General features: G+C 34.7%; 1 protein-coding gene and 1 long non-coding RNA gene across 2 annotated transcripts; one reads left to right on the top strand and one right to left on the bottom strand.

Moving 5' to 3' along the window:
* Window positions 1-870: 870 nt before the first annotated feature.
* On the top strand, window positions 871-1,406 carry LOC132039715 (uncharacterized). The gene is made up of 2 exons (XR_009410455.1): window positions 871-1,031; window positions 1,227-1,406. It is a non-coding gene; the product is annotated as an uncharacterized LOC132039715 (long non-coding RNA).
* An 8,428-nt stretch (window positions 1,407-9,834) lies between these two features.
* Window positions 9,835-23,215, bottom strand: LOC132040788 (proteasome subunit beta type-6). Its single transcript, XM_059431459.1, has 8 exons — window positions 23,009-23,215; window positions 22,192-22,268; window positions 20,526-20,581; window positions 14,299-14,371; window positions 12,508-12,619; window positions 11,627-11,700; window positions 11,144-11,218; window positions 9,835-10,174 (listed from the first exon to the last, which is right to left on the bottom strand). The coding sequence occupies exons 1-8, from the start codon at window positions 23,112-23,114 to the stop codon at window positions 10,043-10,045; spliced, it is 705 nt and encodes a 234-aa protein (XP_059287442.1). The 5' UTR covers window positions 23,115-23,215; the 3' UTR covers window positions 9,835-10,042.
* Between the last annotated feature and the right edge of the window lie 451 nt (window positions 23,216-23,666).

Genomic DNA, 23,666 nt, shown 5'->3' with positions numbered 1-23,666 from the left:
TGAATTACTACTTTCCGAGTTTTTGACACATCTATGTTCGATGTAGATTCAATTTAATTTATTTTTAAAATTCTAGATCGGCCTCTGACTGTATTTGACCAATCAAAAAATGACAAGAAGTGAAGTACACATGCAAAGAGTCGCAACAAGGTCCATATCAAACTAGGTGCCGTGATGCGAGTGAGTGGGGATAATATCCTAATCTTATTGAATCAGAGTTGATCCAATAAACAATGAAGGTACCAATTTTCAAAGGAAAAAAGTTCTTGTCCAAGGTATGCTTTATGATAGCTTGTCTTTGAAAGGAATAAGTTGACCTCTCTTTGGCCAAGGATTCCATTTATCTTTTTTCTTAAATTTTTGAATTGTTTTCTTATTTTGGTCAAAAAAATATGTAAGAAAATATTAAAGATTCCTCATTAATCTTACTCGCCATTATTTCTACAATTTATTAAATACTCTTAAACGTAATTATTTATCAACCCTATCTTCCCCAATTATTCTGAATGAATAAACCACAACATCGGACTAAATCTATCTATATATAAAGTAGGATAGACGCAGGATGATAATAGCATGACACCTCTCTACTCAGCAATCCAGTATTTATCTTTTTACTCCTTTTTTTGGGTTTTTCTTCTATTTTTCATGTTAAATAAATATAAATTGTCGCTTCACAAAAAGGAGTAATGTACGTAACTGCAATAGTGAATATAATGGAGCAATTAATTGTAAGTTATAACAAATAAGCTCTCTGAATTCTAGCATTTGAAACGGCTTGAACAATAAATAATTATGGCAAATAATTGCTTTGCATATGTTGTTGATAACAACCAGTTGACAATGCGGAAATTCTCAACAAGCTGTAAAGGTGTCTCATTAAGAGAAAAAAGAACATCACTAGCTATAATCGGTGTACAAGGAGAGGCAGATAAAGGAATCCAAATACCAACTATCATCTTCTAAAAGAAGGAGCGTTTAATGGTTATCATCCCCAATTTTAAGGTTTCTTTCTCCAGTTCGTAAAAATGGTAGGTTCCAATTGGTTATGGATGTGACTTTTTTCCCTTATTGAACAACTTTTTGAGTTACTTTATAATTTGACAATTAGCAGTATGACTAATTCCAAGTTTTTTATCTAGCGTATGTGCCAATGTTTTCCAACTAATTGTAGTCTGATATGATACATTAAATTTACGTGATACTACTTTTTTCTTTTTGTGTAGCTTATGGAAGAAAGGAAGATACATACACCCAGCGGAATCATAAATCGCGAAGATTATATTTATGGGGCTCGTTTCTTCTTTGTATCGTTCACTTTGAAAAATGATCAATTTTATATTACATGTAATTTGCTTTCAAATGGATGCAAGTGATCTCATGAATAAATAACCTTTTCTTTCTAACTGTTTTGCCTTGATTGTTTGGATTTGATATATGTATGTATGTATTTTGAGCGTTATAACCTTAAAATAGACTAAAGTCGAAATACATACAAATACATAGAGTGAATAGTTTTAAAAGAACTTAAAATATAAGTCTTGGAATCTGCCGAGTGCCGATATAAGACATTGGTAAAAAAAAAGTATGATAATAAACAATAACAGTTAAAAAGTAACAATTTAAGACTCATAAGTAAAATCGATTCCTTCTTTAGATTTTTTTAAAAGTAATATAGAAACGCTTGTACAAGGTTTTTAATTTATTCAAATTAAAAAAAAAATAAGGATTCTAACTTTCTTTTGTATTTCAAAGCAATATAATTGGTATTTCAATGATCTTGAGTGTAGTAACTATCAAAACTAACACTCATTTTGAATTTTGATACGCGGAAAGAATACCATCTAACGCTGAATAAAGAGAGCTATGCCAAAAGAAAGAAAAAAAAAAAAGTAGACCAATATAGCGATATAAAATTGAAACAATGAATTTGATGGAATATAGCGATACAACATGATGATTGGAGCAACGGAGCCATATTTTTCACTCGATTTTCAACCCTATTAGTGTCTCTTTTATTGTGTACGTATTTACTGATCTCTCCTCTCTTTTTTTCTTATTCTTTTTTTCACTAGAGTTATGTGTTGAATTTATAGTGTGGCAATGGAAATAATAAAATGCTAGGAGAATCTAATATTGGTATTTGCCAGAAATTAGGAGGAAGAGTCACAGTTAGGAGTGGGACAGAAAGAGGATACAAATGAGGAAGAGTGAATAAAGGAGGTAAATGAAATGTTAGAAGGGGAATACAAAGTAATTCCTCCGTCCAATTTATGTGATATACTTTTCTTTTTAGTCTGTTCCAAAAAAAATGATACATTTCTTTATTTGACATCAATTTTAACTTTAAACTTTACCTTTTACGCCTAACGAGATGATTTATAACCACACAAATATCTTTGGCTTATTTTAGATCACAAGATTCAGAAGTCTTCCTTTACTTCTTAAACTCCGTGCCCAGTCAAACTATATCACATAAATTGGGACGGAGGGAGTAATAAAGAAGAAAATGGAAAACAATGAAAAGGAGAAGTAGAACTACAATAGAAAATTTTCAGTTTGACAACTGATTCACTCATTTTTTTTGGTGTTGAATAATTTTATTAAAGCCTAATTAACTTCATATTAAAAGTAAAGTGCTCTCTAATAAAGACAATTTCATATGTATCTAGGCATGCTTTCTTCTTATATTCTTTTCTAATTTGATTGCTTTTCTTCTTTTAATTTTAAAAATTTCAAGAGTGCAGAAAATATAAATATTTTATTGTATACATGTTTAAATTCGTGTTTAGCCTACTCATCTTTATTGAAATTTACTACTAATATTATTGTTACCGCGCGAGTGCGGTTAAATTTACTAGTTGGATACTATTGATAGGTGAAGATCAATTTTATGTTCTATTAGAAGAAGAATAAATTTCCTCTTAATTGTGAACATGTAACGGTCTCTCATTTAATTTGTGTCGTTATATTATTAAAATAAATTTCTTGATTGTGAAACATGCAATTGTTCACTCATTTTTGGTACAGAAGAAGAAGGCAATGTGATTACATCCAAACCCAAAGGTGATGGGTTTTCAGCCTGCCGAGAGATGGGGTCATTCTTTTTCTTACTCTAATGTCGTTGTCTTAGTTTTCGGGTTAAGTTTGAGTACATTTTTCACGAGTTCTTTTTTTTTTTTTTTCAGTTAGTATAATTTTTCAGTTCATTCATAATTTTTTTTTCTGCCTTTTATTTGCTTTGTGATAAATATTGCATGAAATTGTATTTTTCCTATTGCATAAGTGTAATTTATTTTTTAGCTATATTTCATGAATATATATTGTTGGTTCAACGGTTTATTATCTTTCATGTGTTTGCCGCTCATATCCAATCACTCTTTTAGATTGTTGATTTTGTTAGTTAACTTAAGGTCATGTTGTAGAGTCTTTTGAATTTTATTTTTTTTTTGAATTATTAAATCCTTTTAAATGGTAAGTTTGATGAATATTTTGAATGAGTACCAAAACTATTATTATCATATAATGGGCATGGCTGATATTTGGGCACCAAAATATATTACTCCCTTCGTTTCAATTTATTTGATATTTTCGCTTATCGATAGTCAACTTGATGTAATTATCATAATTAACTCAATGTTTTAAAATCAAAATTTAGATATCCAGAAATTAAACAAAAAGTACCATAAATTGCAACTCCTCATGTCAATATGATGAAAAAAGTCTACTTTTATAATTTCGTATTAATCATGAGGTCTTTCATAAAATTCACTCGCCATGGGAAAAACCATCTTCCCCTCCTTCAACCCATATAATTTTTTAATATAATATTAGTATACTTATTTGAAGGAAATATCCACTTTTATAGTTTTTTTCAATTTTTTTATTTTTGAAAGAGACTGAAACTTGAAATTTCGATTCAAGTTCTTGTGCATAATCTCTCTAATTAACGTAGTATGTTGAATTTTGAAGAAACTTTCAAAAGAAACGAGTTAGAGAAGAAGAAATGAAAGTAAGAAAAGAAAAAGCAAAAAAGATAAAAAGATATATAAAAGGAAGGGAGAAGGGAAGGAAAAAAATAAAGCCAAAATTTAAAAAAAAAAAAGATTCGTACGATTTGATTCTTGATTTGGGCCAAATGGAATTAGTTTTGTATTTTTCGTGATATATTTCTTTATTTATTTACCCTTTTTAGACTTTAAACAAGAAGAAAATTATGAGACCACTAAAATTCAACTTTCTAATGAAGGAAAAAATTAGAGTTAGATACCAATAAACATATGTTGTTTGTAAAAGGACCATGTTTTTAATACAAAAACTCATAAAACGAATTAATTTTCTTGAAATTCTTTTGTTGATTACCTTGTTTTTAAGAAGAATAAGAGAATTAAATTTTATCTATATATTGATTATAAGAAAACAAAAGTTAGAAAAGTATATACAACTAAGCGTGAATACTAAATTGATTAGAAGTTTTAATCCATTTGAATTTGGTTTGATGGTTTACAATAACTAATTTTTTCCCACATTTTAATATTTGAGTATTATAAAAATTTATTTTGCAATATGCAGTTAATTTTCCATAACCGCGCGAAGCGCGGACAAATTCACTAGTTTAATTTATATAGAAAAAGAGGCAATCCGGTGCACTAATCTCCCATTATACACGGGATTCAGAGAAGGGTTTATTGTACTCATCCTTACCTTACATTTCTGCAAGAGGCTGTCTCCATAGCTGGAACCCGAACCCGTGACCTCCCAATCACATGACCGCAACTTTAATAATTTAAATATTTTTGTGTTATTTTAATTTTAATTTTCCTTGAGCCTCATTAATTAGATAACACTTAAATAAGCTTCATTGAGAATATATAACTAACTATACATTACACAGAAGTGTGCGAATGTTAAATAAGCCAAATACGTGTTATTTATCAGTGTTTTTCTCATAAAAAAGAGGGCCCCTCTCTCTCTACCTGCTCAAGGTTGAGGTAAGGTCGGCACACTCAATCCTCTCCAAACTCCACTTGTGAAATTATACTAAATATATATTATTATTGTTTTCTTGCAATTTGGACTACCCAAGTTTTACAAATTAAAAGAAATAAACTTAAAACTCATTATGTATGAGTTCATGAAATAATTTAAAATAAGATGTGTAAATTAATAATGATTTATTCTGGAAAAAGAAAAAGAAAAAGATATAATAGTGGACACTAGCTAAAATTGTTATAATCACGTGATCACATCTAGAGGAGATTTTTTAATCTACGTTTAAGCACATAGTTGGAATTTAGGCCTCATATTTTACTTAAAACTTGGATCAAGAGGCTATCCTTAATTTTATGCTATAACCAATCGACAATTAAAATACAAATTCCAACATTATTGCTTAGTTTTTTCTTTTCGATTTTCCCCAAAAGTTGATAAATGAATAACTGGAATCAGGTTAAAAATAGGTCATTTTATCCTCCTACCTAAGATGCAAAGAAATATAAGAAACAGAGAAAATTTTGATATATACTTGGAGTCAATTATAAGTAATGGAAAGTGAAATTTAAAAATAAAAAAAAATAAAAAATTTGATAGGCACGGGTATAACACGTCACAAAATGGGCTGAGATTATTAATAATGAAAAGATTATTGGAAATTGCTATCAAATCAAATCAGTTAGGCAGCATATTGGCACTATTGTTAAAATGTTGACACCTATTTGAAATAACGGAAAAGGCTCAAATATGCCATTCGGAAATGGTTGAAATATTTATAGGAAATATTCATTTATCTTGGCAGTATTTATGAAATGGAAATTTATTTATGCCATTCATCAATATTTTGACTCCATTTATTTTTATCATTACTAAAAATGACTCATCCATGCCATTTTTATTAATGCCGATTTTATAATACCGTATATGACACGTGGCCTCCAATTAGAGGTCTACATCGTTCAATTAAACCAACGTAATTTTAAATACCAAATTAATAAAAAATCCGACTCATACACCTTACCCACTCACAACCATAATCTAGTTGGAGGCCACGTGTCATATATGATATTGTAAAATCGCCTTTAATGAAATATGACATGGATGAGTCATTTTTATTATTATGCGATGGCATAAATGAGTCAAACTATTGATGAGTGGCGATAAATGAGTCATTTCCTATAGTTCGATAATAAATGAGTCATTTCCTATAGTTCGATGGCATAAATGAGCCAAACTATTGACGAGTGGCATAAATGAGCCATTTCCGATAGTTGGATGGCATATTTGAGCCTTTTCCGTTGAAATAATAATAAGCCTTTTAGGCTCTGACTAAGAGCCCGTTTGGATTGGCTTATAGTACAAAGTCGTTCTTAACATAGTCAAAAAATAAGTTGGGTAGAAGTCAACTTATTTTTTTTGGCTTATAAATTTCACTATAAAAATGCTTTAGATAAACTAAGTTAAATGGGTCCAATTATTTTTTTGAGCTTATTTTAAGACAAAACGATTTTGTTACCACCAAACACCAAAAAAGTCCAAAATAAGCCAACTTATAAGCCAATCCAAACGGGCTCTAAATATGCTTCTAACCACAAGAAAAGAGTCGTATAGACCAAAAATTAGAAAGTGTTTTATAAGATTCTATATATCAATTGTGTCATTTTTCAATTTCTTTTAATATTTGAAAAGATAGAAAGATTCTCGACAAAAAGAGATATAAAAGTTACACAAGGTGAGAATGTATTGTTTATATTTTTAGGAATTATTGTGACCAATATCATCATTTTAGCAGTAGGGGGAGTTATTTAATACAATTTAAAATAAAACTAGCTTAATCGAAGGTTGCTTTTTGGCATGAAGAAAATGTATTTCATGGAGAGTGTTTCTTGTGTAAAATATTTTACCTTGACAAATTAGCTTCTCGATCATTTTCTTGTGTGTTGTTCATGGGGACATATGAGATTTAACGATCGTACAAAGTGTAGGATAAGCTATGAAGATACCGTTATGATTATATCTTTAAGTATTAAAGCTGATAACAATATATAATTTTTAGTTGGAAGTGATAAAGAATATAAGCCGAGACATCTTCAAAGAAAAACGATTTTTGTTGTTTACACTTTTTTGGTAGAAAATATTTTCATTGAAGAAAACATTTTCAAACACTTCTAAGGTAATTTCTTTGACAAACCAAACGGACCATAAAGTGTACGAATTTTAATATATACCTTACCAGATGCAGTGCCCAAAAATGAAAATTGACCATTTTAAATTATGGTTTAAGGATAACAATTGTAGTCCTTCATAAAAGAGTGAATTTCTAATAGTATGATCAAGTCATGATGAATTGGGATATCACTTTTTTGTTTTTTTAAAGCCTGTGATTAGAAGCAATATTAGAGCTTTGGAAAAGGGAAAATCATTAAAGAAGAATCACCTTTTATGCCTTTGGTTATGAGTATAATTATAATAGCAATAATGATCATCCTACGAGTTAATAACGTAGTTTGATGAACTCTAGTTAATATTTCTTATTGTTATTATTTGTTCACCTAGTTAAATCATTACGCGTGAAACCCCTTGCATGGTCCCGTTTCCTAATATCGATACACCAATAATGATAATTAAATCTAAATTGTATATTTCTAAAAAGTATTACCAAAATACTAATTCTCACATCTTATAAGATTATTACCATATGTCACGCACTCTAGTACCCAACCAGGCATTAAGAAAGATATTTACATTTTATTTAAGACAAATGATATCAGACAAGAGTTAAACTAATTATAGAAGCAAAAAAGGATATAGATTTTGTTATATCATTTTCTCCTAAACGATTTTTCTTTAAAAGAAATATTTGCATACTTAATGTCGATTAACATGTTACTTGTTACCATTGGGCATTGTGCTATTGAATATCCATCTATTTAGAGAGAGGAGTCAATCAATTAAGATGCGTTTAATAGTGGAATTTGGTTATTCCCATTTGTGTTGTTTTACTTCTTTTTCTTATTGTCTTTGCGTTTTGAACATTATTTTTATTTGGTAGTTGATCTATTCCATAGAGTTGAAATTCCCATATTTTCTTTTCTCATATAGGTGGCTAATTAAGTAGGCAAAAAAGTAAATTGAGGAGCCTTTGAAGCAAGAACCTTGTGGAATAAAAGAACTAATTTTTTTCCAACAAGTTCTATTAAATCACGTAAATACAAAATAAGATGTCGACTAAGATGAAGTCTTATGACATCCTATCACATTTTACGTGAAGAAACAGCCTTTACGTATACCATTTTGATCATTTTTTTCGGTGCCAGAAACTTGACTTTTCGACGAATTGTATTTTTTGAAAAATTAACACACAAACTTGACTTTTGGACGAATGGTATTTTTTGAAAACTTAACACACAGTTCAATGCCTTTAATGATACAAAAGATATTTTTTATGATCTTACTGATGCAATAATTCAAGTTTAATAGTCATGTGGGAAATTAATCTCTCTTTTGTGTGTGTAACATACTAGTGTCCCTTATAGTTTCTTTTCTACGTTGTTCCATACCCACTATTCATTTCCAATTCATTTCCTTCATTATTATGCACTTTCAAGACAAGTCAATTTCTACTAGAAACTTTGCTGTTAATTATTTGTCCGATTCCTACAGCAACAGGAATTGATTTTATAGTTAGTTAAGGTGTACAAGTCAGTGAACCTATTCTTGTTTGGCAACTAGTCCCAGCAAAAGACAGGACCCCATCTGAGAATTGGGTAGACATGAGAGAGCCAAGTTTCTCTAAACTCTAAAGCAGTGGCAACAGATGCTCGACATATACCATCATCTTTCACCAACACTCGTGTGTATGGACTTAATCACCAATTCTTTTTTATTTCCTGAAAAATCAACCTTACAAACTGTGGAACACTAGTCTGCACTTCTCTATTTTGTATATAATAAAATGGATATCTGGTGCTTTTCAGTGGCTTTACTGGAGGGATAGAAATGGGGAGGAGGTGCATGGGAGGATGGCTGTAGCACCACGTGGCAATGATTTAGCAGCGTAAGTTGCTTATACCGTTAAGCCTTTCGTCTGGAGGTCGCACAACGCATCTTGTGTGGGTTAAAGTGCATGTCACGAGTTCGCACCATGCGCCAATCGAAAGCCTCGTGTTTAAGTGGAGAAGGACAGAGGCACAACCATTTATCATCCGAGTTTAGAACCGTGCGCACTAGAATTTCTGGTTGAAAAAATCCTTAACCCCGTTGTGAAGACAACTGAATGCTATTGTTATTTATTTCATTTGAGATGGGCCTTCTTACCACTGCTTCTACCTATTACTATTCTTTTGTTGTGCGTCCTGGACAAAAGCTGGTTAGCCTTTTTTTAACTTACAACTCAAGTAATAGTAGCTCTTTGTGTAAAGCAACGATTCGTCAACCCACTAGCTTTTTGAGTAGCTTATTTTTGCAGTTTGTATACGTCAGTCGGTTGCCTATATGCAAGATCTTCATTCCTTTCACCGGAGGTAGCACTAGTCAAAGTGCCGGTGCAATTGAGTTATTTAAGTCATGTCCATCATAGTGTAATTAGAAATTGAACCATAACTTGTTGCTTTACGTTTGTGGGGTGGGGGGTGGAATAATAATTCTAGTCTCCAGCGTTGCTGTATCATATTTCGTCTATACCTAAGAGGACTTATCCAATTACAATTCACGCTCCTCAGGCTTATAAAGTAAGCCATGAAGAACGGAAAGATATCTAGCCAAGAAGCGAGCTCACTAGGGAAGTCTTCTCCGGATGTTCATTACCGCTTCCATTTCTAAACCAAACAAAAACACACTACACAAGGAAAAATTTCAGAACTCAATTACCCTTCCCTTTCCTGTTTTGAAACATAGTCGGGAAATAAGTTTTTGAAGCAAATATGACATTACAGAATTGGAATTGTCAGCCTTAAGAGGGTATATAAAGGTCAAAGAGGACAATGAACAATGATCCAAACAGGGAGCCAGTGCTGGAAAAGAAATACATGTTGACAGTCAATTTCTATCCTCAACTGACCATTGGTTCTGGACTTGCTGCAGGCACAATATCCAGCAGTGAGTTCACAGCGTCTATCTCTTCATGCCAAAGTGGAAGAGTATCACCCGGATAGAACTTTCTATTAACTCCATCTTTGTTAATCTGGTTGTCAAAAATAGAAAAAAGACATTCTTAATCGTATATAAACATAGGAACAGAGACAAAAGGCTAATGTACACACACCGGTAGCATTTTTTCATTATCTGGTCTTACACACCAGACAAACACAAATTAACTGCATAAAAGGATATATGCTTACTGGAATATCAAACACACAAGACTTCTGTGATGCAAGATTTAAAGAAGCTATTGCCCTAGGCGCCTAAGTGCTCGCGAAAACACTACTTGAGTGGATAATATACAAATCAATTCTTGAAGCTGAACTATTATGCTAAGCTTGCAAGTGAGCAGCACGGCATACAAGAAGCATACACTGGATATCATATTATGCTTTAACAAAGTAAACACTAGCTTCTTACATCTCAAAATAAGTCATAAGCCTAGACAGTCATTAATTAAAGGCACCAAGCAAAACAAGCCCTATGTTTCTAAAATACGGTAGATAGTATGTATGATGTGAGTCAACATATTAAAGCAAGTCATTATTTCTTTTAATCACCTTTTGGTGCAGCCATAAGGTTCCTGTTACTATAGATGACTAGATGTCTTTCATAGAGAACCATATTATATTATAGGTTCTCTACTTTTGGATATACTTCTTGTATGCGAGGCTTTCTGGGATAACACTGAGTTATTACTTTATCCAAATAAATTTTTTTGGTTAACTGGCAACAAACACTATGTACGTATCTAAAGAAAAAGGTGGCAAATATAATTTTGCATTACCACTCATATAATGAAGCCAGAGGGGTTCTATTGTAATTGACGCATGACATACAGTTGATACATGAAATTAATTTTTAGAAGAGAAAAAAAGTCTAAGGCTCTAATTAAGTTGAGCAAAACACTATGTGAAGGTGGAGATAATTCAGTGTTTTCCAACTTCAATAGCAAAACCTTTCCTAATCATATAATGGCTTGTGAATGAGCATAAAGCAGAAAACAACTCACAGTTACAGTGCGAACCACGCCGCCACTCGCACCATCTCGTGCAATGGCAAGAGACACCGCAGTCACAACCAGTTTCTGCAAAAGATATATGAAAGGAAACTTTAATCATTGCAAATATTTCCAGAGCAGATTAGCATGACACTTACAAATCATGATAGTCAGCACCTATCTACCACAAGCCAAAAAGGCTTAATAGCTTTCGACTTCGCAAAACCATAATGCTTAGAAAGCAACAAGGATCCCAAAAATACGCCCTGCTAGTCATACATCATCTAAAGAGCATTTCCCTTCCCATCAGAAATAGAAGGCTTTGTTTTGGAAATAGAAAATTTGGAAATTTTTGCTGTATACTAGAACTAGCAAATGGATGCCTTTAGAGCCTCAACAGTGACAGAAACAATTAAGAGTTTTCTTAAGAAAATGGCTCATCACGGTCACCCATGTTCTACACATTAGAAATTTTAAAGAACGTATGCAGCAAACCTCGGCTTCTTCTTGAGACATTCCTTCCTTCCATGCTTGATCAAAGAAACCATACAAATAACTAGATCCAGACCCTGTAATATGAAATGAGAACATTACTCAGCTAAAGGGTAGCAGTTGGAGGACATTGTAGGGCAGGCTGAGAAATTAATTGATTATCAACAGCCAAAGCACAACACAGTTCATTAAAGCGAAACTACAAATGACTAAGGTAAGCAATACTATCATATACTTCAATAATGACACCGTAAGTATGAAATCAGCTTTAAATCCTCCTGGCAGACGGGTATTTCTTTCAAGGCATCATCTACTCCTTTTTCCTAAACAGTGGGGTCCGCGCCAGCTTGCCCGCATCTCCACTATTCCACCGGGTACCAGCTACCTCCCACCAGCACATGTATCGGGTAACTCTAACACCACGGCTTAGGTAGATGGAAAGAAATCACTTAACGGTTTTTTGTCTTTTCTGGGATTTAAACCTTAAGTCTCCAAGATTTTCACCCACTGCACCATACCCTTAGGTGCCTTTCAAGCATCATTTTCTTTAATCCTATTCAATGCAATATCACCATACCTTAGGGTTTTGGCAGTATATTAATATTAAAATCACTGTATCCACCAATCTTACATGATGATTACTCTTGTATTTCATTAAATCAAATGCACTGATTGTACAAAATCAAAATAACCCTGATATTATCCCATTAAATTCAATAAGACAACAGAACCTATTGGGTAGATGGCAGTCAAGGAACAAGCACCACAACCAAGTAACTTATACACGTGGTTTTCAAGAACCAAAAGATCTAAACAGTTAACTAGGAAAGTGCTCCTGAGAAGTAGATACTTGAGAAAAGTAACAATGCAGATTGACAACAAACCTCCAATAGCAAAAGGCTGCTCCAAGAGTGTGCCCCCAAGGGGAATCCCATATATTTTACCCCCTTCGTATTTGTCCCATCCACCAACAATCATTCCTGTTTGAAGCATAGCCTGAATATTTGAGGTCACAAATCAGTTACAAAGAGCTCCAAGGTAACGTTTTACCTCGCTCACATACAGGTAAAATAATAGTAGGTAGAAGCCATGGAACAAAAGACAGTTATACACATTCTCTTCCAGATTTATTTCCTATAAAATAACTCCAGTGTCTGGGAAAGTTCGGTAAGAAGAAAGTAGAAAAGAAAACTTTAAAAAGGTTATTTTTAAGCATTCTCTAGGGTACAATTCAAATACAGGACAGATAAATATCAACTTAATTCCACCGAAATGGAGAAAAAGAGAGACGGCGTACAATATGCTTAAACTACACAATCAGCTCGGGGAAGAATTAAAAAATCATACGAAGATCTTCACTAAAACATTTTCTAAGGACATGTTTTTCCATTTAGGTTCCTCAAATGCTTTGCATTCAAAATCTCTTGAAATGGAACTAAGAAAAATAGAGAGGAACTGGGAAATAAAATCTGACTTGTAGCACCATTGATTGTTCACACTAACACTATTTTACAGTGAACTCCAAATATTTGTATGAAAAATATGGCACTATCGCTTTAACTAATGTACAGAACTGGAAGAGGTAAAGCACCAACGTCTCTGTACAAAGAGATACTGAAAGGTTTCGGTTTACTATGGACCATGCTGCGGATGGTGACGGATGCTTGACTCAGCTAGGCTTTAGAAGACGAAGAGAAAATGCAGAGCTGGGTAGTGTAAAGGGAGAAATACACAATCAAAACAAGAGGATGGAGAGAGAAATAGGTGAGCTTTTGAAGGAATTGAGCTTGATTAAATTTGAAGAATAGCCTCCTGTCCTTGGTTATTTTTTGGGTGCATGCCACTATGTTCTTCCTATTTGTACAGAGGAATGGGTATCTTTTCTGGGTTCTGTCTTTGATACACGACTTGTATAGGGAGTTTCCCCCATAATTAATGAAATTATTCCTTCCTTGATTTTCAACAAAGAAGATAGTTAACTCATCCACAACATGCAGTGAGAAGTTGCATAACTAAAAATCAAAAAAAAAAAAAAGGACTAATACAGATGGTGTGCAAAAGCAACAAATAAAATGACACCAGCTCAGCATTGAACACTTCCATTTTCTTTTATTCAGCTCCACAAATAAAATGAGCGAGTTTATCACAATTCTTTTGAGTAAGACACTGCTAAAGTTAGCACATTCAGACTCCAGCTTACTTTAGGACATGAGCACTTATTAATATTCGAATTATAAGATAAATGGGTGATTTAATCCTTAAATTACACCACAAAAGTTACATCTAAAAATGCGCTGAGATTTCACAACTTCCTGAGCAAGAAAATGCTGATTCCAGCTTTCTATAGAAGCTGACCATTCTTAAATGGTGAAATGCTATTTTAGATAATTACGTTGTGAGAGCGATTCCATATTACACAACAGAATGAGCACCAGAAAGATGGCAACACAATACAATTTTCAAGCCCGTCTCTATTTGTCATGGCTTCAAAAGCTAGGACTATTTGCATTGACGAGAAACGAATCCCACAGATTCCACAATTTTTCTAGCTATCTATATAAATCTTTAAAAGGCAAGCAAAAAAAAAAAAAAAAAAAGCAAATTAACAATTTAAAATGATAGAAATTATATTGAATGAAACAAAAAGAGATAGTATAGTGTTTATTGAAGTAAACCTTATTGTTATAGGACAGTTGCCTAACAAGACTTGCCGCAACCTTGACAGTCGCTGGCTGGCCAAGCTGTATCCTGCGTCCACAAAAACTTTCAAACTAAGAAACTGCACCCTGAGAATAATTTGACTAAATAATGTAGATTTAGAGTTACTGCAAAAACTCTCAGGCACTCTTCCCAAGAATCTTCTCTCTCCTCTACTTCATAGGGGAGTAGATCACCTTTTTCCGGTGACTTTTCAGCCGGAAATCTTTCTCTTTTGTTCTTCTCAGCCTCAGCTGTCACTTTCTGTGATAGTTTTCTCTCCTTTCTTTTCAGCACCCTCTCTTCTTCCATTTTTCACATTTTTTCATCATGGGGGATGATAAGATTTATTACCATGCCGGTTTTAAGTCTTACGACATTTCTAAGTCCAGTTCCAGATCAGAAACTTGGTTCGACTGGACTGAGTGCAGCAGAAATTTAATGCGGAAAGTAATTTTAAGTCTTAAAGTTATGAAATGGTTGGTTCAGGTATTTATTGCAGCATCTAGGGAGCAAAGAATGTCAGTCAGAAGGTGGAAAACAAGGGACCATTTCGCTGAATTCTTTTGCAACCTTAAATACAATGAACATGTTAGGTACATCAGTTTTATTGCAATACAAGGGGGGATTAGATCAGTGATAATAACTCCTGAGATCACATTAAATGCTGGATGGAGTGCAATAGCTCAGAAAATCTCAAGATTCATTGTGGTCCCAGAAAGGGGGTGAGAGAATAGCAGATAGCAGACAGAATCAACTCAAGTATCTTTTGCTGAAGCCATCAGAAACAACAAATGGACAACAGAAGCAACAAAAGAAGCGACGCCATAGACCATAAATTCCAAAATCATCATCACTGGTGGCTCTAGGGTTTCAGAAGATGATGTACTTGGCAGATGCATTGCGGGAAAATTCTTGCCTTCAAACCAAGAAATTCCAACTTTGAATGACATCCGGAGATGGGTGTGCCGTGTTTGGAACTCCTCTCATGGAATCAATGTATACGTAATGAACAATTCACAATTTCTCTTCGAACTTCCATCTAGAAAAGAGGCGAAACATGTTATGAAAGGGGAATGGAGATGGAAGAAGTCCAAGTTGACTCTGGAATGGTGGTCACCTACTGCTGGCTGTTGGCCGGAAGAAGAGGCAAGAAGTTGGGTATGGATTCGTGTCTATGGATTACCTTTGAATTTGTGGTCACAAACCAGATTCAAGCATATAGGAGATATCTGCGGCGGATGGATCGAAACAGAGGAAGAAACCTCTCTCGAAAATCATCTTCGATGGGCACAGATTAAATTCAAAGGAGATGGAGCAAAAGTTCCAAGATATGTGGAGATGGAAAGCGATGGCTTTATCTTCAAAATGCCTATTTGGTGGGAAGTTCCGGCTACCGTGAGAAGGAAAACGATGACAGGAGAAGAAGCCCTAAATCCGCTGGTTAATAGAAGTTGCGTACTTTCTAAGGGGCATAGTGTTGTATCGACGGATTTATCAGCTGTGCAGGTTTTTGGGCACGTGGGCACCTCGAAAGCAGGTGCAAATTTTAAATTAAGGCACATGACAAGCACAAGGGGGCCCCCGAGAGTTTTAAGCATAAAAACTCAATTCAGAAGAAAGAATTGGGCCCCAGTAATAAATTGGGCCCTGACCCAATTTAATTTGTGAGAACTATTACTGCAAGCATCAAACCCACATGCGCCGACCCACTGCTTATTGAAGCCCAGGCTTGTATGACTAGAAAAATCCTTTCTCAGTCTATAACGGCAACTCCCGCCAGAGAGTCTCTCGATCATCAGCAAGAAGCGATAGGGGCGAAAGTTTGGAATTGGAAGAAGAACTTGCTCTGACAAGTGAAGAAAGAGACCAACAGTATATTTCCTCTCCAATTTCCACCATGCAGCTGTTAGAAGTTTCTGACTTTGCTGATAGAAGATGTTGAACCAATTGATACCAATTCACCGGTGTAAGGCATGGAAATTTCCTTAGGGATGTTCAAAAACATCAGCAAAATTTGCAAAAATATTTGGGGTCAATTACAGAGAATGCGAGCGGGAGACTCAAGCTTTATTTTCAAAAATTGATAGCTTGAGAATGACCAAGATACCCTCTCCAATTCCAGAAAGCTGTGGAACAACAAGATGGAAAGGCATCCAGGAACTCAAAGGCCTTATTTTCGACATGAAATTCAAGAGCAATGGTAGCAGAAAAAGGGGGAGATTGGCAATTGAAGGCAGTCCATGAAGATAAACACCATCTCATGGAATGTGAGGGGTATTAATGGAGGGGAGAAGAGAACTACTTTGAAAAGTTTAATTCAACAGTGGGGAGCAGACAATAGTTGTCTGCAAGAGACAAAAGTAGAAGGGGATTTAACCATTTTTGTGAAAGAAATTTGGGCTAACAGATGGGTCAACTTTGAATGTTTACAAGCAAGTGGCACTACAGGGGGAATTCTAATTATGTGGGATAGTAGAGTTTGGAAGGGAGAACTCATCTGCAGTGGGGTTCATTCTTTGACTTGCAGATTCGAGGCAGTAAATCAAAATTTCGAGTGGTGCTTGACTGGGGCCAAACTCCAGTGAAGAAAGGTTGGACTTGTGGGGAGAGATTGGTGGAGCCAGGGATTTATGCGAAGATCTTTGGGTTGCTTGTGGTGACTTCAACACAACTAGGTTCATCTCTGAGAAGAAGAATGCAACGTCTTTATCCAGAAGTATGAAAGAATTTTCCAATTTTATTGAGGATTCTGAATTGGCGGATCCACCTCTCAATGGTGGACAGTACACTTGGGCTTGGGGAGGCACTCAAGAATCCACTTCCAGGATAGACAGATTTCTCTGCACCCCTAAATGGGATGAAGAATTTAGAAACATCAAGTAGACAACCTTGCCTAAGGTCATCTCAGATCACTGGCCTTTATCCTTGAGATGTGGAAATTGGGATAACTCAAAGTCATCAAGTTTGAGAGCTGGTGACTAAGAGTTGATGGTTTCAAAGACCAGGTGAAAATTTGGTGGGACTCCTTTGAAGTTGTAGGAAGACCAGACTTCATACTAGCAAGTAAATTGAAAGCATTGAAGTTCAAACTTAAAGAGTGGAATCTGACCACTCATGGTAATCTCAAAATGAAGAAAATCAGCATCCTTAACCAAATTGCAGATTTAGATAAAGTGCAGCAACAGAGGGGCCTGGACAGTGATGAATTGGCATTAAAAACCAATCTATCTACTGAATTTGAAGAACTAGCAGTCAATGAGGAAATACATTGGAGACAAAGATCTAGAGTGCAATGGCTAAAACATGGGGACAAAAACACAATTTTTTCAGGACTGCTAATGCCCATAAAAGATATAACATAGATCTTTTAATGGTTGGAGTAGAAACAAAAGACCCCAGGGTTATGAAAGAGGAAATAATCAAATTCTATGAGCACCTTTACTCAGAAGCAGAAAGTTGGGAGGCAGAGTTCAACCAAATGATGGTCCTGTGATCACTGAACGGGAAAGGGAATGGCTTCAGAGACCTTTCGATGAACAAGAGGTTCTAGACAGTATCAAGCTTTGCGCTATTGATAAAGCACCAGGGCCAGATGGTTTCAACATGGGTTTTTACATCCATTGATGGGAGGTGACCAAAGCAGACATCATGTTAGCAGTTCTAAACTTTCACAGTCAAGAGTTCTTTGAAAAAAGTTTCAATGCCGCATATATAGCTTTGATACCTAAGAAAAATGATGCAAAGGAACTGAGCGATTACAGGCCTATTAGTTTGATAGGCAGTATATACAAGATCATTTCCATGCTACTGACAGGGAGGCTCAAGACAGTACTGCACAAGTTGGAGGATAAATGGCTTTCATTAAAGGCAGACAGATCATGGATGCTGCATTGATTGCAAATGAATGTCTAGACTCCAGAAAAAAAGAGGGCAGAGCTGGAATCCTATGCAAGCTAGACATAGAGAAGGCTGATGATCATGTGAACTGGGGTTTCCTGTTAAGAGAATGGGTTTTGGCACCAAATGGGTGAATTGGATAAAATTCTGCATCAGTACTGTCAGATTTTCAGTTTTAATCAATGGGTCCCCTGAAGGTCTTTTCCCTTCACATAGAGGATTGAGACAAGGAGACCCTTTTCTCCTTTCCTCTTTCTGATTGCCATAGAGGGTCTCAATAACATGGTGATCACAGCTCAAAGGAATAATTGGCTTAGAGGCTTCAAAGTCAGTAGCAGGCAAGGTGTGATAGCATGGAGATTACACATGTGCTGTATGCAAACAATGCAATTATCCTATGTGATGCAGATGCTGACCAAATGAAGATTTTGAGAATCATCCTCACTATTTTTGAAGGGGTGTCAGGTTTGCATATAAACTGGAGGAAGAGCCTAATGTTTCCAGTAAATGAGCCTCAACAATTCCAGCAGTGTGTTGATATATTAGGAGGAGAAGTGGGATCTCTGCCGACAACCTACCTTGGTATGGCACTTGGTGCAAATAGCAGATCTTTGGACATTTGGAATGGGGTTTTAGAGAAATGTGAGAAAAAACTCACAAGATGGAAAAGCCAGTACCTTTCTTTGGGTGGCACGCAAATTCTCATAAATAGTGTCCTGGACGCTCTACCTACCTACATGATGTCTCTTTTTCCCATTCCTCCAAAAGTTGAGAAGAGACTGGATATGTTTAGAAGCAATTTTTTGTGGCAAGACAACAAAGATAAAAGAGGCATCCATCTTGTCAAGTGGAAAATTCGGACACTAAGCAAACAACTCTTAGGAAGCAGAATCAAAGTTAACTTATGAAATGGCTCTGGCAGTACTCGAATGAAAATCAATCATTATGGAAGAAGGTGATTAAAGAAAATATGGGGAGGACAATGCGTGGAAAACCAAAGTTGTTAGCACTGTCTATGGGGTTAGTGTTTGGAGGACTATCAGAAATCTTGGGTGTATCTTCAGCATTAATACCAGATTCAAAGTTAGGAATGGGCAACATATTTCTTTATGGGAAGACAACTGGTTAGGTAATGGCTCTCTCCGGCAACTTTATCTAGATGTTTACATCCTAAATCAGTAGTAAAGGGCCAATATCAATGAGGTATGGAACAACCAAGGATGGGACCTTAGCTTCAGAAGACTTTTGAATGACTGGGAAATAGACAGATTCAGTGCCTTCCTCAGCACACTTAATCCCTTCAATGGAATCTTACCTGAGCAAGATATTATGGTGGCTGCGAAACAAATCAGGAGTCTTTTCAGTCAAGACAGCTTACCTTTGGATGAATCACAACAACATTCTTCAAGTACAATGGCCTTGGAAATAAATTTGGAAGACAAATATACCATACAAGGTGGCATGCTTTGTTTGGTTGGTAGTAAAGAATGCTTGTTTAACAAAAGACAGACTAAAAAGAAGGGGAATACAAATTGGCTCTATCTATCACTTAGGTGGACTGTATGCAGAAACAAACAGTCACCTTTTTTTGTATTGTAGAGTGACTACTCAATTTTGGGACATATTTCTTGCTAATATTGGTTTGAGTTGCGCAATGCCAGTTCATACATTAGGTATGATATCTAGTTGGAACAGAACTGGAGGGACTAAAGCTCAAAGAAAATATTGGAGTATGATCCCAGGATGCATATGGTGGACTATCTGGAAGGAAAGGAATTCAAGATGTTTTGATAACAAAAGCAACCCTATCCAGAAGATAAAGCTTAATTGTATTCGACTTTTGTATTTTTGGTGTAAAGTAAAGTACATAGATGACACAAAGACGCTCATACAATTTCTAGAGTCTCTTCAGTTGCTAGTTTATTATTTTGTGCAGCTTTAGCTAGACTCCCTGTAACTATGGCCTTTCACTGGCACTTTGATTCAATACAGTTTGTTACCATCTCAAAAAACAAAAAAAAAAATTGACTAAATAAGTGGCAAGCATGAGCCACTTTATCATAATCTAATTTCCAGCCAAAATTAACAGTTAAAGAAGGGTTAATTTTCGCGTGCTTATTCAAACTTTAAAAATATGAATAGGCTAACTAATCAATTTCATATTCCCAACAACGAAGAAATCAATGAAAACCTGAAAGTTAACAGCCGCTTATATCAGGGGAAATTCATTTGCAAGTTACTAAGATAAAAGTTGCATCTAGAAAGTAAGCATTTGAACAAAATATAAGATGGGTTGATGGGTTACGTGTGTTGGTGTAGAAAGTAGCGAACATAGTCTGAAACAACTTGTGAATCTGCAGCCTACAAAACAATCATTAAATAATATGTGAGATAGGACTCTCAGAATGCTATAGAGAATCAAGTATCATGTTATGAGATGCAAACATTTCAGCTGTTAGGAGTTCACCTCCAAGCATCAAGGCATATCTAACTTCTTAGAGCACACAACGCTCCAAGGTCATTTTCTATACCAGGAAGAAGGTAAAACACATTCTATTGTTTGTCTAATAAGCTAAAATTATTGGCTATGCCGCTGTATTCATATTAACCATTTGTTAACCAGAGAACAATGGAAGCTAAGGTTTTCGCACAAAGACAAACTCAACAGAGTATATATGTGGGAGGTATCAGAATACAATCATCAATAACCCGAATTTGAGTATCGTCCACTCCTTTGTTGCTAAGGAACAGAACAAAACTTCTAAAACTAACAGAAATCTTCTCCTAGAAAACATTTCCAATAAACTTCTAAAAGGTCAAAATATAGGTATTTGGCCCATTATCCACCAAGTTTCAAACCGTGAGGCAGCAGGTCCTCAGAGATTTCTCGGTTATAAAAGAAAAGAAGAATTAATATCTTGAAGGAGGTTACTTCCTTTTATGTAATTATGATCCCACTATGCTATGTTTTCGTTTTTCTCAATTTATGTTATTCTACTTTAACTTAATAGGAAATTAATTTTATCCAGATACAACACAAAGGTAGTGGAATGTTTTTTAAACCCGGAATAGCTTTGAACCTCACATCATGTTTCGTTATGTAATCAAATTCTATTAGGAACTCAAATTCCTTATAATATCTAATAGCAAATATTTGTGCTAAAGTAGAACCCCCTCCCCCCTTTAACTAATGATAAAAAAGAAACAACTTTACATGTGAACTTAAATGTGCGTCTAGGTGTCTAATCGTAATGAACCACATCTAAGACAAGTGCTCTTTAACCTCTCTATGACCCACTCAATGTTAGATGGGGGAGGATTAAAAGGAAAAAATGTAGTTCAATACTTGTCTGCCCACAAAAGAAACATGGCTTTACCCAGGCAACTTAAAGATTCACATTTTTAAGCAAAGTTAAAGCACTTAGGACAAGCTCAAAAGTTAACTAAATACACAAATACTAAAAGATTTTAAGGAATGGTATTGCACAATGCAAGAAAAGTGTTGCGACATTATTAATACAAAAAAAGCTCAATGTTGAAAATTACTAAGCCTTTAACTTGAGGAATCTTTTAGCCATCTCACTTCTATTTCAGTTCTAATATCTCCTGGCATAGTTAGCATTTCTATTATTCTATATTCTATTTGTCTATCATCCTAGATCAGGTAGCACGCTATTTAAACGTTATTCAATTAAATAGAGTTTTGGCATTACTCGTGACAAACTTCAGCCACATCAACCCCTTCCAAAAACATCATAACCAAAATAAAGGGAGATAATAAACCATAAATCCTTATCCAACTTCATGAATTGCATCATCTACAGTATTCAACATGCCAATACTTGAACCAAATAACAAAAACCCCATATGGGAATAAGGGGAGGATTAATAATGCCACAGCGCAATTGAAGAAATACGAAATCTAAGCTATCAAAGATAGATGAAGAGAGATGAGAGCAAAAGTAGCATACCGATCCAGAGCGGCAAACATACACATTATCAGTGAGCTGAGTGATCTTATCTGAAGCCCTATTTGCCACATACATTCCTAAATTTCCAAAAACAGAAACACCAACAATATGAAGTTCTTAGATTACACAAATTAACAGAATACTTTCCAGAAAAATACTACAATAAATTCAGAAAAAAATACAATTCGCCCAAATAAAATGTGATCTTCCTCAGATAATACTATAAAAAAGGCTCTACTTTCTCAAACTCCTAATACAAAACATTAACCAACCCGTTCTCATAATAAAACCAAATACGGAAAAAGAAAAAAAAAACTTTATTTTTGGTTAATTGAACCCTTCTCATCAAGACTATATTATTGAAAAGTAAATGAAACCCTCAGAAAGCCTAATTAAAAAAAAAATGAAGACTTCATTTTCACTTAATCAAACTCTTCCCAGCAATACTACAATGGCGATGAAAAATCAAACCCTTCTCAGAAGAAAAAAGAACCTATAAAAAAAAAAGACTTTATTTTCAGTATTCGCAACAACATTATAATACTGAAATGGGGAAATTTTCAAAAATATACAGCCCAACATAAAATATTACGCCACGTAGCCCAATATACAATATTATATCTGGAGGGAAAGCATTATACATAATGAATCAACCTTGTATACACAAAGATGGGCTAAACCCAGTAGACATAAAGCTAATTTTCTCCGAAAATGAATATTGAAAAAGCAAATCAAGGCCTGGGAGAAGGAAAACAAATACACAGTAACTATAAAGTTACTCGACAGTAAGATGAATAGATGAAACCCTAATTATTACCAGTGCTGGTACGGGAGTCGGCGCCGAGGACAACGCCGCCGTTGTAAGTAACACCGATGATGGTGGTCCCCATCGAGTGTGGCTGATCTACATCCGCTTTCTCCATCTTTACGCTATGCTGTTCAGGATCTATCCAAAGAGCAGACTAAATTAGACGAATGAAAAGAGAAAAAAGCCCTAGTAGCTCTAAGAAAGAAAAATAGACACTACAAGTATTCAGTAATTGTCTTGGAGAGGAAGAAATAGTATGCTATACCCTCCTAAATATTTCATTTAAATTTAAATACAAGAAGCTTAATACACAAGTAGCCCCTTTTGCCAGAGTGGCAAAGATATTTTTAACTAGACACTCCAATTTATTCTAATTGATGAATAGCACAACTCTATTCCGATTATATATTTGAAGCTGATGTGTATAATTAAAAGAGACTATATATTTTATGTAACTAACTTAATTATCTAGTGTCTAATTGAAATACTTTATTAAGAATCGAGGTGTTCAATTAGAACATAACTTAATTCGAGTGTCTAAAATGATATATCCTACCAAGTTTAAGAGGTTGACTATGTGTTTAAGCCTTAAAAGAATAAACAAAATGAAGGAACCCCAATTTAAATGTGTCATTTCGGGATTTTTGAACTTTTAATTTCATTAAAA

The sequence above is a fragment of the Lycium ferocissimum genome, chromosome 12 (assembly GCF_029784015.1).
Source record: "Lycium ferocissimum isolate CSIRO_LF1 chromosome 12, AGI_CSIRO_Lferr_CH_V1, whole genome shotgun sequence".
Taxonomy (NCBI): domain Eukaryota; kingdom Viridiplantae; phylum Streptophyta; class Magnoliopsida; order Solanales; family Solanaceae; genus Lycium; species Lycium ferocissimum.
Note: the sequence above shows the minus strand (reverse complement) of the source record. Positions and strands in the feature narration are given on the sequence as shown.